Below are 12336 nucleotides of genomic sequence, written 5' to 3'. Positions count from 1 at the left end.
ACTATACACTTAGCTGCTTATTTTTCCTTGAGGTATTTCTGTAGCAAATTTCCCAAGAATGGATAATTGTGTGAAAGGGAATAAACAATTTGTTCCTCTTAAGCATGTTGCAAAGCCACTTGTCATAAGGTATGAACAATTTTCAGTGCTCCCAGCCATATGTGGAATTCCTAGTTTCATCACACATGAAGTATCTTAGACATCTTATTTCATTAATATCTTTGTGATAACAACTTAATGTGCTCAGCACTTAATGTGTGTCAGGATGGGTCTACAAACTTGAGTCATGTTAATTCATTTAATTCTCCCAACACCCTGTGAGGGGGAAAACTTATGATCTTTGTTTTTACAGATAAGGAAACTGAGATCAAAGAGGTTTTTAAGTAAAGTACTAGGAAGTGGTAGAACAGGTATTTGAACCACGGAAACCTGAATCCAGAGCCTGCATGCTCAACCACTAGGTTATACTGCCCTGTGATTGTTTTTGATCACTATTTCCCCAAGTGTTGCTAACAATTGTATACATCTGTGTGAGAATTTCATCATGTCCTTTTCTGTAAGATTCTTTTTTGATGGGACAAGATAGGGACAATAGTGAGATATTTCTTATGGATTTGGATATCTCAGAGAGTCTGAATGTGGAGATTATAATTCTTGCATTTTTTGGTACTCCTTGCCTATATGGGAAGTTCAGAAACTAAGAATTCCATTGCTAAATATTAAAAATAAATGCAGTTGTTTCATCCGTCCTGGATACCCCCAGGTCTTTTTTTAGATTCTGATGATTCTATAATTGAACTCTGCCAGTTACCATGGAAACATACCTTCTGGGCCTGCTTGAACATCTGAAATGTGGGTACTGCTTTGATATGATAAGTTTGGGCCAACTCCTGGGAAAGGAAAGAAATGGCATGAAGTCACAATTTTGGTATCCTCTCTCTATACTGAACCCGGCACTTGGTGACTTCTCAGGAGGCATGTCTGAAAGCCCAGGGACAGCTAACACTTGATAGATTCTCTTGCCAAGGAATGTCAAAGCTTCCAGGAATGTTATAATAGAAAATGGTACTCTCTGAATTCCTGAGCTTTCTCCTCCCAGAGCCCTAGGAGAGGGCTGAGAGATGGAGGCCAAAATAGAACAGATGCCAAAGGACTAAACAAGCTCTATTTAAAAGAACTTGTGAAAGATTGCAGAGGGACCCCAGTGGAACCCAATATGGAGATAGCACATTGCAAAAATAAGGAAGAGTAAAAGTATCTTTATAACGCACACTTGAGACATGGGGTAAGAATGCTGGTCTTGCATTTTAAGTGAAGTTTACGTGTCTCTTTCTTTTAAGCCCTACTTCCCCCTTCACTACCCATGTTTGTGAAAGATGAACCAAAAGGCAAGAAAGTATGTCAGAATTCCAATTGTTTTAAGCCATTACAATCTGCTTTCAAATGCCAGTTTTCATCTTGTTCAAGAGTCAAAAGAAAATTAGCCACCCACAGGATCAACAGAACTGGACTTTTCTCTCTAATATACCTATCATTTTATGGGGTGAATCTCTCCCCTGCCACCCATAACACATATGCACATACACACATTAAATTATAATTTTCATGACCACAGCAATGACAACTAATAAATAAATTACTGTTAAAGAAAATTGTGCATTTTGTTTCACCTTAAAAGGGAAAGAGCTATAATCAAAAAGGCAGACAATAATATGTGTTGGTGAGGAGGTGGAGAAATCAGAACCCTCACACACTGCTGGTGGAAATATAAAATGGTGCAGCTGCTTTAGAAAACATTTTGCCAGTTTCTCAAAAAGTTAAACATAGAGTCACAACATATCTCAACAATTCCACCCCTAGATATGTACTCAAGAGAAATGAAACTATATACATACATGTTTATACTAGCATTACTCATAAAAGTCAAAAGGCGCAAACAACCCAAATGTCCATCAACAGTTGAATGGCTAAATAAAAGGTGGCATAGCCATACGATGGAATATTATTCAGCAATAAAAAAAGAATAAAATATTGATACATGCTACAACATGGAGGAACCTTGAAAACTCATGCTAAGTGAAAGAAGCTCGTCACAAATGACCACCTATTTGATAATTCCATTTATACGAAATGTTCAGAATAAGCAAATCTATAGCAGAACATAGACTTAAGGTTGCCCAGAGTTGGGATAGAAGGGGGTGACTGCTGGAACTCCAAAAGTAGTTTTTTGTTTTGTTTTGTTTTTTTGAAGTGGTGAAATGGTCTAAAATTGATGATAGTGATGGTTGCACAACTCTGTGAATATAAAAAAGGACAAAGAGATAATGATCCTAGGTGTATTCTGAATGCACAATATATGATTCAGCATAAAGGGCACTTAAACACTGTCATGCTTTGATGAAGCCTGAAGGAAATGGAGAAATGGAACTTCTATTATATTCTGGACACTATATCATATATCTCATGTATTTTATCTCATTTTATATTCTGTTAAATATTATTTGCCCTGTTTTACAGATGAAGAAACTGAAGTTAATAGGTGATAAGAAGTCACAAAACTATTAAAGGATGGGTGGATAATAGATTTTTTGATATTCTAAAGCTCAGATTCAATCCAATATATGCAAAGATCACTTGTTACTGTTTTTTTCCCGAGTTATAAATGGACAAATGTTAAGAAGGATAATTTTTCAGATACTTTGTGTATATTAATAAGGCACATTTTGACTGAGGATCTGAGGCTGATTATTTTTACGGGGGTGAGGAAAGGCAGCTCTAGGGAGGGAAACGAAGGAAGGATTTCTTGAAATTATGATGTTTAAAAAAACCCACAAAAAGCATAAGATAAAGCAGGAGGAAAGCAAAGTATATTAAAATGTCTGTAATGCATTGAGTAGGGTTTGAGAAATTGATTAATAATTTACTACAAGGGTGAAAACCACTTTTCACCTTGAGCCCAACACCACCCAACTGGTTTTGTCTGCATAGAGCAATTCTGCTCGGTGGGGTTCTGGGGCAGAGCTCAGAGCAAGTGGAGAAAAATGTTGGGAAGTCTGCCATAGTATGGGAGGGAAGGGGGCAGCAAGAGAGTCACATACTTGATCACATACTTCAAAATTAATACAAAACATACAAGAACACTATGAGGAAGTTTACTACCAATCAACTTAAAATTGATTATATAATCACTGAGGCAGTGCTGTAAATGACACTGCATTTGGATTTTATGTATCCCCATGGAAGGATTTAAGATTCTTACCCGAGAATCATCCACATCCACATTAGCAAACATTACATTTCGGTACTGCAGAGACATTGCCTTCAAAATAAAGGAATAAAAGTTCCCCATTAGCTTAGCGTTAATACTAAATCACACACTAGAATTACACACTTGTCTCTTGGCAAAAACAAACAATGAACAAAAAGGTTGTTCAGGAGAGCTAAGCATCACTCTGGCATTTCACTACTGCCTGGAACTTGAAGCACCAAAGTCAAATATGGGATGACACCAAGGTCAAGGAAAGATCAGTGGCACAACCAGACTCTAAAGAACCAGACTGAAGATCAGAGTTTCAAAGCTGGGAAAGGACAGGATGCAAAGAAATCATGACGTGTGTGGTGGGTCCAGATTTACCCTGCAGGGTGAAGGGACAGGTAGTAGCTTTGTCCCGGAGTGGCCAGAGGTGGGGGCCTGCCTTCAGTGGTCTTCAAAATACAGATTTCTGAACCAAATACCCAAACTCCGCTTTTACCTTCACCTTTTGCCAGGTTTTTTGAGAGGCTCTTATGACTGAGGTGATACAAAAATATGTGTGCAGACCCTTGGCCTAATTGCTCTTTGCTTCCACTGACGTCTTCCATGCTCTACTACATTTTGAAACTATACTTTCCAGGATCCTTTGTCAGCTGTCTTCCATGTAGGTTCTGCTAATGGGAAGCATTTGCAGGAAAACAGAAGGTGGGAGGAGGAAAGAAGCAACTCTCTTCTGCTTCTGTTTTGTTCTGAAAGCATCTTTGGCAGCAATGGTGACAAAGATGTTGATAACGGGTCTGGGAGTAGTGGATGCAGCAGCAGCAGGTAAATGTCAGCTCTTGGGGTTTTTTTCAGACAGCTGTGTTCATACTTTAAGGACACTTAATAGCATCTTGATTTGTTTGCTTTAACATCCTATCTCAGGCATTTCCAGTGATCTATTTCAAATGGGACCTCTTTCTGATGGTATGAGGTGTCCAGAGACAGTGGAGACAGGAACAGATGGAGCTTGCACTGGGAGCTGCTCCCACGGAGAAGCAGGGAGAAGCATGACATGGGGCCATTGGGTGAAAATGTGCAGAGTTCTGTTGTAGGGATTCTCTCCAGTTGTTTGTCTGTGGGTTGTGACCAAAGTGGGAGTTCTTTCTTCAGTGACCCATCAAGGTTGTGAAAATGGGGGAAAACTCTTAGATAATAGACCCAAAAGCCTTTGGGATTTCAGAGTATTTTTCAGACAGAAAAGCAGCTGATTTTGGTCAGCAGCATCTCTATGTCCGGCAGGAAAATGGTATCACCCACGAACTCTAGGGCAACTGACTTGCACTTTTAGAGTTTGAAGATATATGGATGTTCCCTAGTAGGAGTCATGGGAATGAGTTTCACCTATGTGGACATCTAATTGTATTTATGACATTTTCAGAACCTCACAAGTCTGTCAGGAAATGGATAGGGTTATGGCAGTTGCTATTTTTGCATCAAGTAGTACATATACATGGGATAGATACAGGTTCTTTGCTAGGTTGGGGTTCCCCTATGACAGTGCCTTCCCTCATTATCCCTTTCCATCCACCTAGGACCCCATTCCCAACCCCAACCACTCTTCCTTCTGCTCTGTTCTTCCTCGTATGTAGTCTGCTACCATTTGGTCACCTATTCTGTTGGTCTTAACTCTTAAATATCTCCTGAATTTGATCTTTCCTTTTTTTCTCCAAAACCACTGCCCTAGTTTTGGAAAACCTATCACTGAGATTGTTGTCACCTTGGGTTACCTGCCTTCAGTCTTTCTAATTCATTTGTATACAGCATGGCTAAAAATATTCTCTACAACCTCCATTTGACCATGGCAAAACCCTTTTTAAAATTCTTCTAACTATCTACAGCAACTCATGAAATTATAACATAAGGTTCTTCTTGATTTGGCCTCAACTTTCCATTTGAAGCTCATTTGTCACCACTCCCGCCGTGTATACTGTAAGTTAGCCTCGCAGACTATTTGTCTTCCCATGATCATACCATGCAATTTCTCAACAAATGTATAACTTCTCCTTTCCCAGAAATGCTCTTTTCAGGGTTTTATGCCTGGTGATCCTCTTCACCCAGGGTCAGCAAACTGCACCCTGTAGAACAAAGCCAGGTCTCCACATGGTCTTGTAAATTAAATCTTAACAGAACATGGTTTGCCTGTTCATTTGTGCATTGCCACTGGATGCTTCTGCACTACGACAGCGAAGCTGAGTAGTTATCACAGAGACCACAGGGCCCGCAAACTTGAAAATATTGACTGTCTTGTCCTTTTACAGAAGTTTAGCTGGCTAACTTCCATTCCACCTTCCTGGAGAGCCAGGGAAGGCAAAGGGTCCCTTGCAGCTAGAGTTCTGGATGCAAATTGGTTTTACCCATGAGATACATGCAGGAAAGACATGGAAGGCAGAAGTGAGACAGCAGCTACTTTCTTCTTGTCTTTGGATGTTTCTGCTGGAAAGCAAGACTGTAGGTAATGGAAATGTTTGTGCTGGAGGCAGCAGCAGAAACCTGACTCAGGCTCTGGTGCCCAGACATCAGCTCTCTGGACGTCCAGAGGCACTCATGACAGCAGGAGCCTCATGATTCTGGTTCTGATTCCCAACTGCTGCTCTATCGTCAGTTTGTTTGTTTTTTCCTCCGGGGTGGGGGGCGGTGGTGGTGGTGGTGGCCTCCCATTGCACCCCCGTCACTTCTGATTATGGCTAAGTCAGGATCCCCAAAGGTGGGTATGTGGTGTTCTTAGAGAGTCATTCATGGAACCTATTCATCTAGTCCTTCAATAATTTTAAAAGCAATTAATTCCTTGTATTAAAATTTTTTTTCTGTTTAATTTGATTTCTGTTGCCTGCTTTGATCTCTGACTAATAAAGTGACCTAGAGTAAGTAAAGCCTTTTCTCCAGCCCCTTAGGTACTAGGAATTTTAAAAAATTATGCACATGGTACTTGAATACATTATCACACAAAAGTTCAAACATTACAAGAAAAATAAAGGAATCCAAATTTAACAGTGTTTTGTTGAAAAAAAAAAAGCTTCTTTGATATGCATCCTTCTGTTCCCCTTTTCTGTACATATATACATGTGTTTATATACACATACACGTGTCTGTTTTACATAAATGGGACCATACTATATACATTTTTCTATATTGTACTCTTTTTACTTAATACTATACTGTCCTGGAGACAATGTCCCCATTCCATATGGGTCTACTTGATTCTTTTTAACGTCTGGATAGTATTTCAGAATGAATGCACCAAAGTTTATTTTAAAACCATATTTGCATTAATCTGGATTCCAACAGGAAACAGATGGCACATTCAAATTAGGATCATTTGGGGAAGTTTATCTCCAAAGGGCTAACTATATCTATAAAGGTAGGAATGGGTATAGGAAGAGCTGCAGGAGCCTGGACAAAACAGTGGCAGAGCTGTTACTGCGTTTAGAGCAAAGGTATGAAGGGAGGAGTTACTAAGCCTTAGATTTCATTGCACTGTCTGAAAATGTTACATGTTGGCTGTTGGAATTTGACCAGCTTTGACTTTGGGGCATGTGAGTATATTTATACTCTGGAAGCTGAACACTGAACACTTTTTTCTTCAAGTTTTCAGTGTCAGAATAAAGGGGCCCACGAAATAATAAAATGTTTCTTCTGGATAGTCCAAGAATTTTAGGCATAGCATGGATATTGAGATGTCATGTAGCCAATTTCTGTACTTGGATATAGGTTTGTTTTTAAATCACTGTCAAAGGTTGTGGCTGTAGTTAGAAGGAATTCAGGTAGATTCAAGACACTACAACAAAAATTTATGATGTACTATATGTTGGCTAACTGAACATAAAAAAAAAAAGAACAGGGAAACAAAAAAAATTTAAATTAAAAAAAAAGTTCAAATTGAAATTGAAATGTTAGAAACCTTGCTGAAAAGAAACCAGAGTATTTTCAGTTGTGTAGAGAAATCGAAACTTCCTTAAATTTGAAGAAATAGATTTCACAAAATTGACCATAAGTGTGAAACTTCTCCATGATAAGGACAAATGAAAATGCCCTGAGGTTCTATCTGTGGCGTATGATACCAAAAATAAATAAAATAGTGAAAACTTTTAAATGGAGCAATAAGGAAATTAACTACATAAAACACTGTATAGACATTAAAGTTATAATCTGGAGACCCTACAAAAAGATGAATGAATGTGTACATGGAAAAAAGACCCAAATAAAATTTTATGATTATAACTAATTAGAATATTTTACTAAGATACTTTATAAAGTAGAAAAGACATGAAAGAATATGTAAGACATAAGATCTGATAATAGGGTTGAAGGATGGGAGAAATTTATTCTTTTATATTATAGTTAAAAACAAGTATCATATTTTTTCTATAAACTATTCCAATATTTGGAAGTTCTGAACTCTGGAACGTTGGTAAAATGTCATTATTATGAATAATCCATTCATCTGTACAACTGTAGTCTTTTGCACATCTTGATGCTCCTTGCAGAATTATCCATAGATAAGTAGTATTAATCTTCTGGTGCGCGTACAATGATTTAATATCTTGGCATATTGTCATCAGGATAATCAGGATGCTTCAAAAAACTATAATTCCATATGGCTCATAAATGCAAACTTTTAAGACTGAGAAAATTATTAGGGGATTTAAAATTCCTTCTAAAACTGGGAAATATATACAGGTGATACTTACATGAACAAGAGGATACATCCTTTGGCAAGGACCACACCATTTTGCTGAGAATTCAACCACCACAAGTTTGCATCCGGCAGCTTTCAAAAATGTTTTTAATTCATCCTGAGACCAGAGCATAAATGAAGAAATATGCATAATCACTGCATCTCATAAAGCCTTGCAGAGAATAAATGACACTTCAGTTCTTAAAAACCTAAACAAGGTACCCCCCCACTATCGTTCTCCAGGAGACACCCCTTTCCTAAAAGTCCCTGAGGTCACATATATTTACCTAAGTATGTATAAGTGACCCATAAATCTGCAAAAAGTGATTAGGAGTGTATTTACCAAGTGGTGGTTTGTAATGGTAGGTTAGTGAGGAGAAGTGAGATTGGCCAATGAAGGATAAGGGGTGAAGGGTAGTGGTGGATAGTTGTTCAAGGTAGATCAAGTCAAGCAGAGTCTATCATCGGAATTAGGGATGGGGTTAATTCCATACAAATGGCACAATGCTCTGTAATAGGGGAATCTTGACAATTATGCTGCCATTTGGTTTAGTTTCAAGCAGATGAAACAGATGACTTAAGGAAGATATGCTCTCTTTCTTTACCCATATTCCTCTAGGATGGGGGTTACTCAACTCCTCAAGAGAGCTATGCCAAGCTTCCATTTCTCACTTGCTTCTGAAATTATAAGGTAGATGCCATCCTCACAAGTCCTCAACACCCTTACTTCTCAGCAGTTGCTAAGGTGTAAACTGGCCTAGTGGGATCCATGAATTTGACTTGGCTAAGTCCTCTGAAGGGAACACCCCCATAGGATACATACTGATTCGACAAGTACCTATTGAGACTGATGCTATGCCAAGTAATGGACACACTGCTAGGATACAGCTGTGTACCAAAAAAAAAACAAAAAACAGGAAAACATTTCCCTGCCTTCTTGGAGCTTATGTTTAGAGGCAGAAGCCGATGGTAAGATCAATAAGTAAAATATGCAGTGTGTTAGTGATCATTGCTAATAAAGAAAAAAGGAGAAAGATAAAGCCGAAAGGGAGGAAATGAGCTGGACTGGAGTTGTAGTCTGGGTGGCCAAGGTCCACCTCAAATAGAAGGCGACATTTGGATACAGACATGAAGGAGACAACAGGCCCTCAAGAGTGGTCTCTGAGGAGACAGAGAGGGTGTTTCAGGGGGGCTAGCGAGACCCTGGGTTATTCTCTGAGATTCCCAGAAAATAAAAAAAGAAGTATCAAATACATTAGCAAATGTGTGCTATTTTAAAACATTTTCTTATAGCAAATCTATACAGCAATGCCTTCTTTCAATCTGGTCAGCCTCATTTTTGTGACCTTATATATAGCTGTGTTTGGGGAAAATATCAGAAGTCTAAGTCAGAAGATGCTGATGGATGGCAGGCCCAGGCCCTATGCCTTCCCCCTTCCCTCCAGGTCCGCGCCTCCTATAACAGGGCCCAGCATCAGAATGTCTGGGTTCTAACGTCCACTTCCCTCCAAAATGGTGTAGGACCTTAACCACTCTTTTAGAGGCAAATTTCTTCTTTATAAATAAGGAAATCTCCCTAGCCTAGCTATACATTTAGATTTTTTGTGGCAGTAACACTGGATAATGGATAGAAAATGGCTTTATAAAATACCACCTAAGAAATTGTTGATACTATTGACTGTCATTTTTCCTACCCTACTGCATAGGCATGTCTGAGGTTTCTGCTTTCTAGAAGAAGAGAAATATATGGACTTTTACTTTCATAGAGTGTTCCAGGTACAACTAAAGGTAGAATCAGCGGGATCAGGTACAGGACAGGATGTGTTAGAAGTTGGCCTGGATTCAGCTAGAGTCAGAGGAAGAATTGAGAATCAGGGAGGAACCAAACCCTTTTGATCAGTTTGTCCCTTGGCTACTCTCTACATAGTGCCATCCCGCGAGCAATAAAAAGGAGAGCAAGACTTAAAAAAATCTCCCCTTGCTACAGAGCAGTGAAGGAATACTAACAGAGGAAATCATTCTTAAAGTTTATCAAATCTGTTCTCAGGGTGGTCTCTTTTGAAATATCAGTGAAGCCAAATAAATACTTGCCACGTCTTTAATAATCTGAACCATGATTTACTGGGAATTGCTGACGAAACCTGCCTCTTGGTTCAGTAGGCTCACCGTAGCGGTTTCTCATTAAAGGATTCTAGCTGGAATAGAAAGATAACTTCTCTATGACATCATTAAACATGACATCTCAGAACCTAGAACTGTGGCAGACTTGAAGCAAATTTCACTTTTCTGTCATGACTAGGTAGTCAGCAGGTGGTCAGCCAAGAGCCAGCCAACTGCAGGCCTCGTGTGCAGACTCAAGAGTGAATCTGTCTACTTTTGATCTCCTGTCATCTATTTCCATGACCCCTCTTCCTTTTCCACCCCCTGCAACCACCAAATGAGAAATAAGCAAGTGAATATTAAATAGATGAAGATTACTTTCATTTAGGAGCTTGAAGGGATTATTTTGCAGCTGAGAAAAATATGAAAGCCTTAAACTTATAATTGTACGTTTCCTATAAATTGGGTTTGATGAGTCACAGAGTCCTTAAACTTTGTAATTTTGCTCTAATTGTTTAGGAGGCAATGAAATATCACTTTTAGGGACTGGATCACGGGTTGGCAAACATTTTCTATAAAGAACCAGATAATTTGGGCTTTCTGGACCACATACATGTGGACTTTGCTACCTATTCTTTGTTTTCATAATCTTTTAAGAATGCAAAAACCATTCTTAGCTGGCGGGCCATACAAAAACAGCATTTTGCCAAACCCTACACATGGTGATTTGTCATTTTTCAGAATTTAACATTAGAAAATAACCCAAAGGTGGCCATGACCAATGTTCCCCAAATCTTCTTCAGAGAAATAACAAGAAAAATGAAAGAAGTTGCAGAATTCTAGAATAACACAAAAACAGCAAAATCCTCCTTTCTGGCCTCTCCATACAGCCAGTCAGGTCTCTCAGGAATGAATTGCCTGCTTTTCCTTTTTTGTATGTATTAGATGAAGTATGAAGTACGCATATTTCCTGTATGGCCACAGGCCAACTTGGCTTTTTTTTTTTTTTAAAGATTTTATTTATTTATTCAACAGATAGAGAGACAGCACAAGCAGGCAGAGTGGCAGGCAGAGGGAGAGGGAGAAGCAGGCTCTCCGCCGAGCAGGGAGCCGGACGTGGGGCTCGATCCCAGGACCCTGGGATCATGAGCTGAGCCGAAGGCAGCCGCTTAACCGACTGAGCCACCCAGGCGCCCCCCAACTTGGCTTTTGTAGCAGATATCAACAGTCACCTCCCAGTACCTGCTTCCTCCACTTGCCACCAAAAATACACTGATTTTCCTGTGGGTGAATTTATTCCTCCTCCATTTTATAGCAGCTATGCAGTTTGTGTGGGATTAATCCAACCCTAAATCCAGGGTTAGACCCTCATTATCTTAATCCGCCAACAATCTTATCTTTAGGTCAAGAGTTAATAGAGAGAGAAGCAAGCAAGAAAATGCCTTTCTAGCACCTGTGACAGAGTCAGTAAAACTTTCTCTTTCCTCATCTGGATATAAACAAGATGCTGGCTGGCAGCTCCTAAAAAACACACAGGAACCCAGTTTTTGTTTAAGGCCAATATTCCACAAAGATGTGAGGAGACATCGAAGAAAGTTGGGGTTTTGGTGATACCTTGATCCACTGGATTAAGCGTGGCCGGATGCTCAAGCTAAGTCTGAAATGTTCATTTCCACAATAAATTCCTTTATAGTTTAAACTGGATTAAGGTGGGATTTCTGATAATTACCCAGAAAGTATTCAGATACAATATTATAGAAATCTCTCTGCTTGAGTCAAACTGCAAACACTATGACTAACCTCATCACGGGTGACTTAAAATTTCTCACATAAGGTATGCAGTAATAGACCAAAATCTGACTTCAGGGATCAGGGAATTTAAATTCTGGTTTCCGATATACCTGGGCTCAAAATATTCATTAACGCTCTGGAATACCCAGGGAGAACGTAGAAGGAACATGAGCTTTGGGTTCAGACAAATGTTATCTTTCCACTTCATAGTATATGACAGGGGCTACACTTGGAGAAAATAACTCGGTTTCAGATCTGAAAGTTGCTCTTCTGAGATCTCGAGCAAATTACTGCTTATGTCCTCATCTGTGAAAGGGGTATAATGTCCACCTCATAGGGATATGGTGAGAATGAAGAGAGACTGAAAAAAATAAAATCTAGTCGCATGTGTACAATTCCTAGCCCAAGCCAGCAAAGACTGCATTTCCTTCTGGATTCCCAAGTTTATGCTTCAGAAAGGCCTTTCTTACCTCTT

The 12336-nt window shown here is 39.2% G+C and overlaps 1 protein-coding gene across 5 annotated transcripts in view; it reads right to left on the bottom strand.

Annotated features, from left to right (window-relative positions):
• Positions 1-10168, bottom strand: part of TXNDC8 (thioredoxin domain containing 8) — a 21289-nt gene extending 11121 nt beyond the window's left edge. For 2 of the 5 annotated variants that reach the window (XM_025888663.2, XM_025888665.2), the window contains exons 1-4: positions 10062-10168; positions 7984-8088; positions 3260-3319; positions 825-890 (exon numbers count right to left, since the gene is read on the bottom strand). In XM_025888663.2, coding sequence (XP_025744448.2) covers positions 825-890; positions 3260-3319; positions 7984-8088; positions 10062-10085 — 255 coding nt within the window. In that variant the 5' untranslated portion in view covers positions 10086-10168. The other 3 variants (XM_073876574.1, XM_073876575.1, XM_025888664.2) reach the window with 3 other exon arrangements.
• Positions 10169-12336: the final 2168 nt, after the last annotated feature.

This window comes from Callorhinus ursinus, unplaced genomic scaffold (genome assembly GCF_003265705.2).
Source record: "Callorhinus ursinus isolate GAN/ISIS: 27379988/994484 unplaced genomic scaffold, GSC_fseal_2.0 scaffold24, whole genome shotgun sequence".
NCBI classification, from domain to species: Eukaryota; Metazoa; Chordata; class Mammalia; order Carnivora; family Otariidae; genus Callorhinus; species Callorhinus ursinus.
This window is presented reverse-complemented; position numbering and strand designations above follow the sequence as displayed.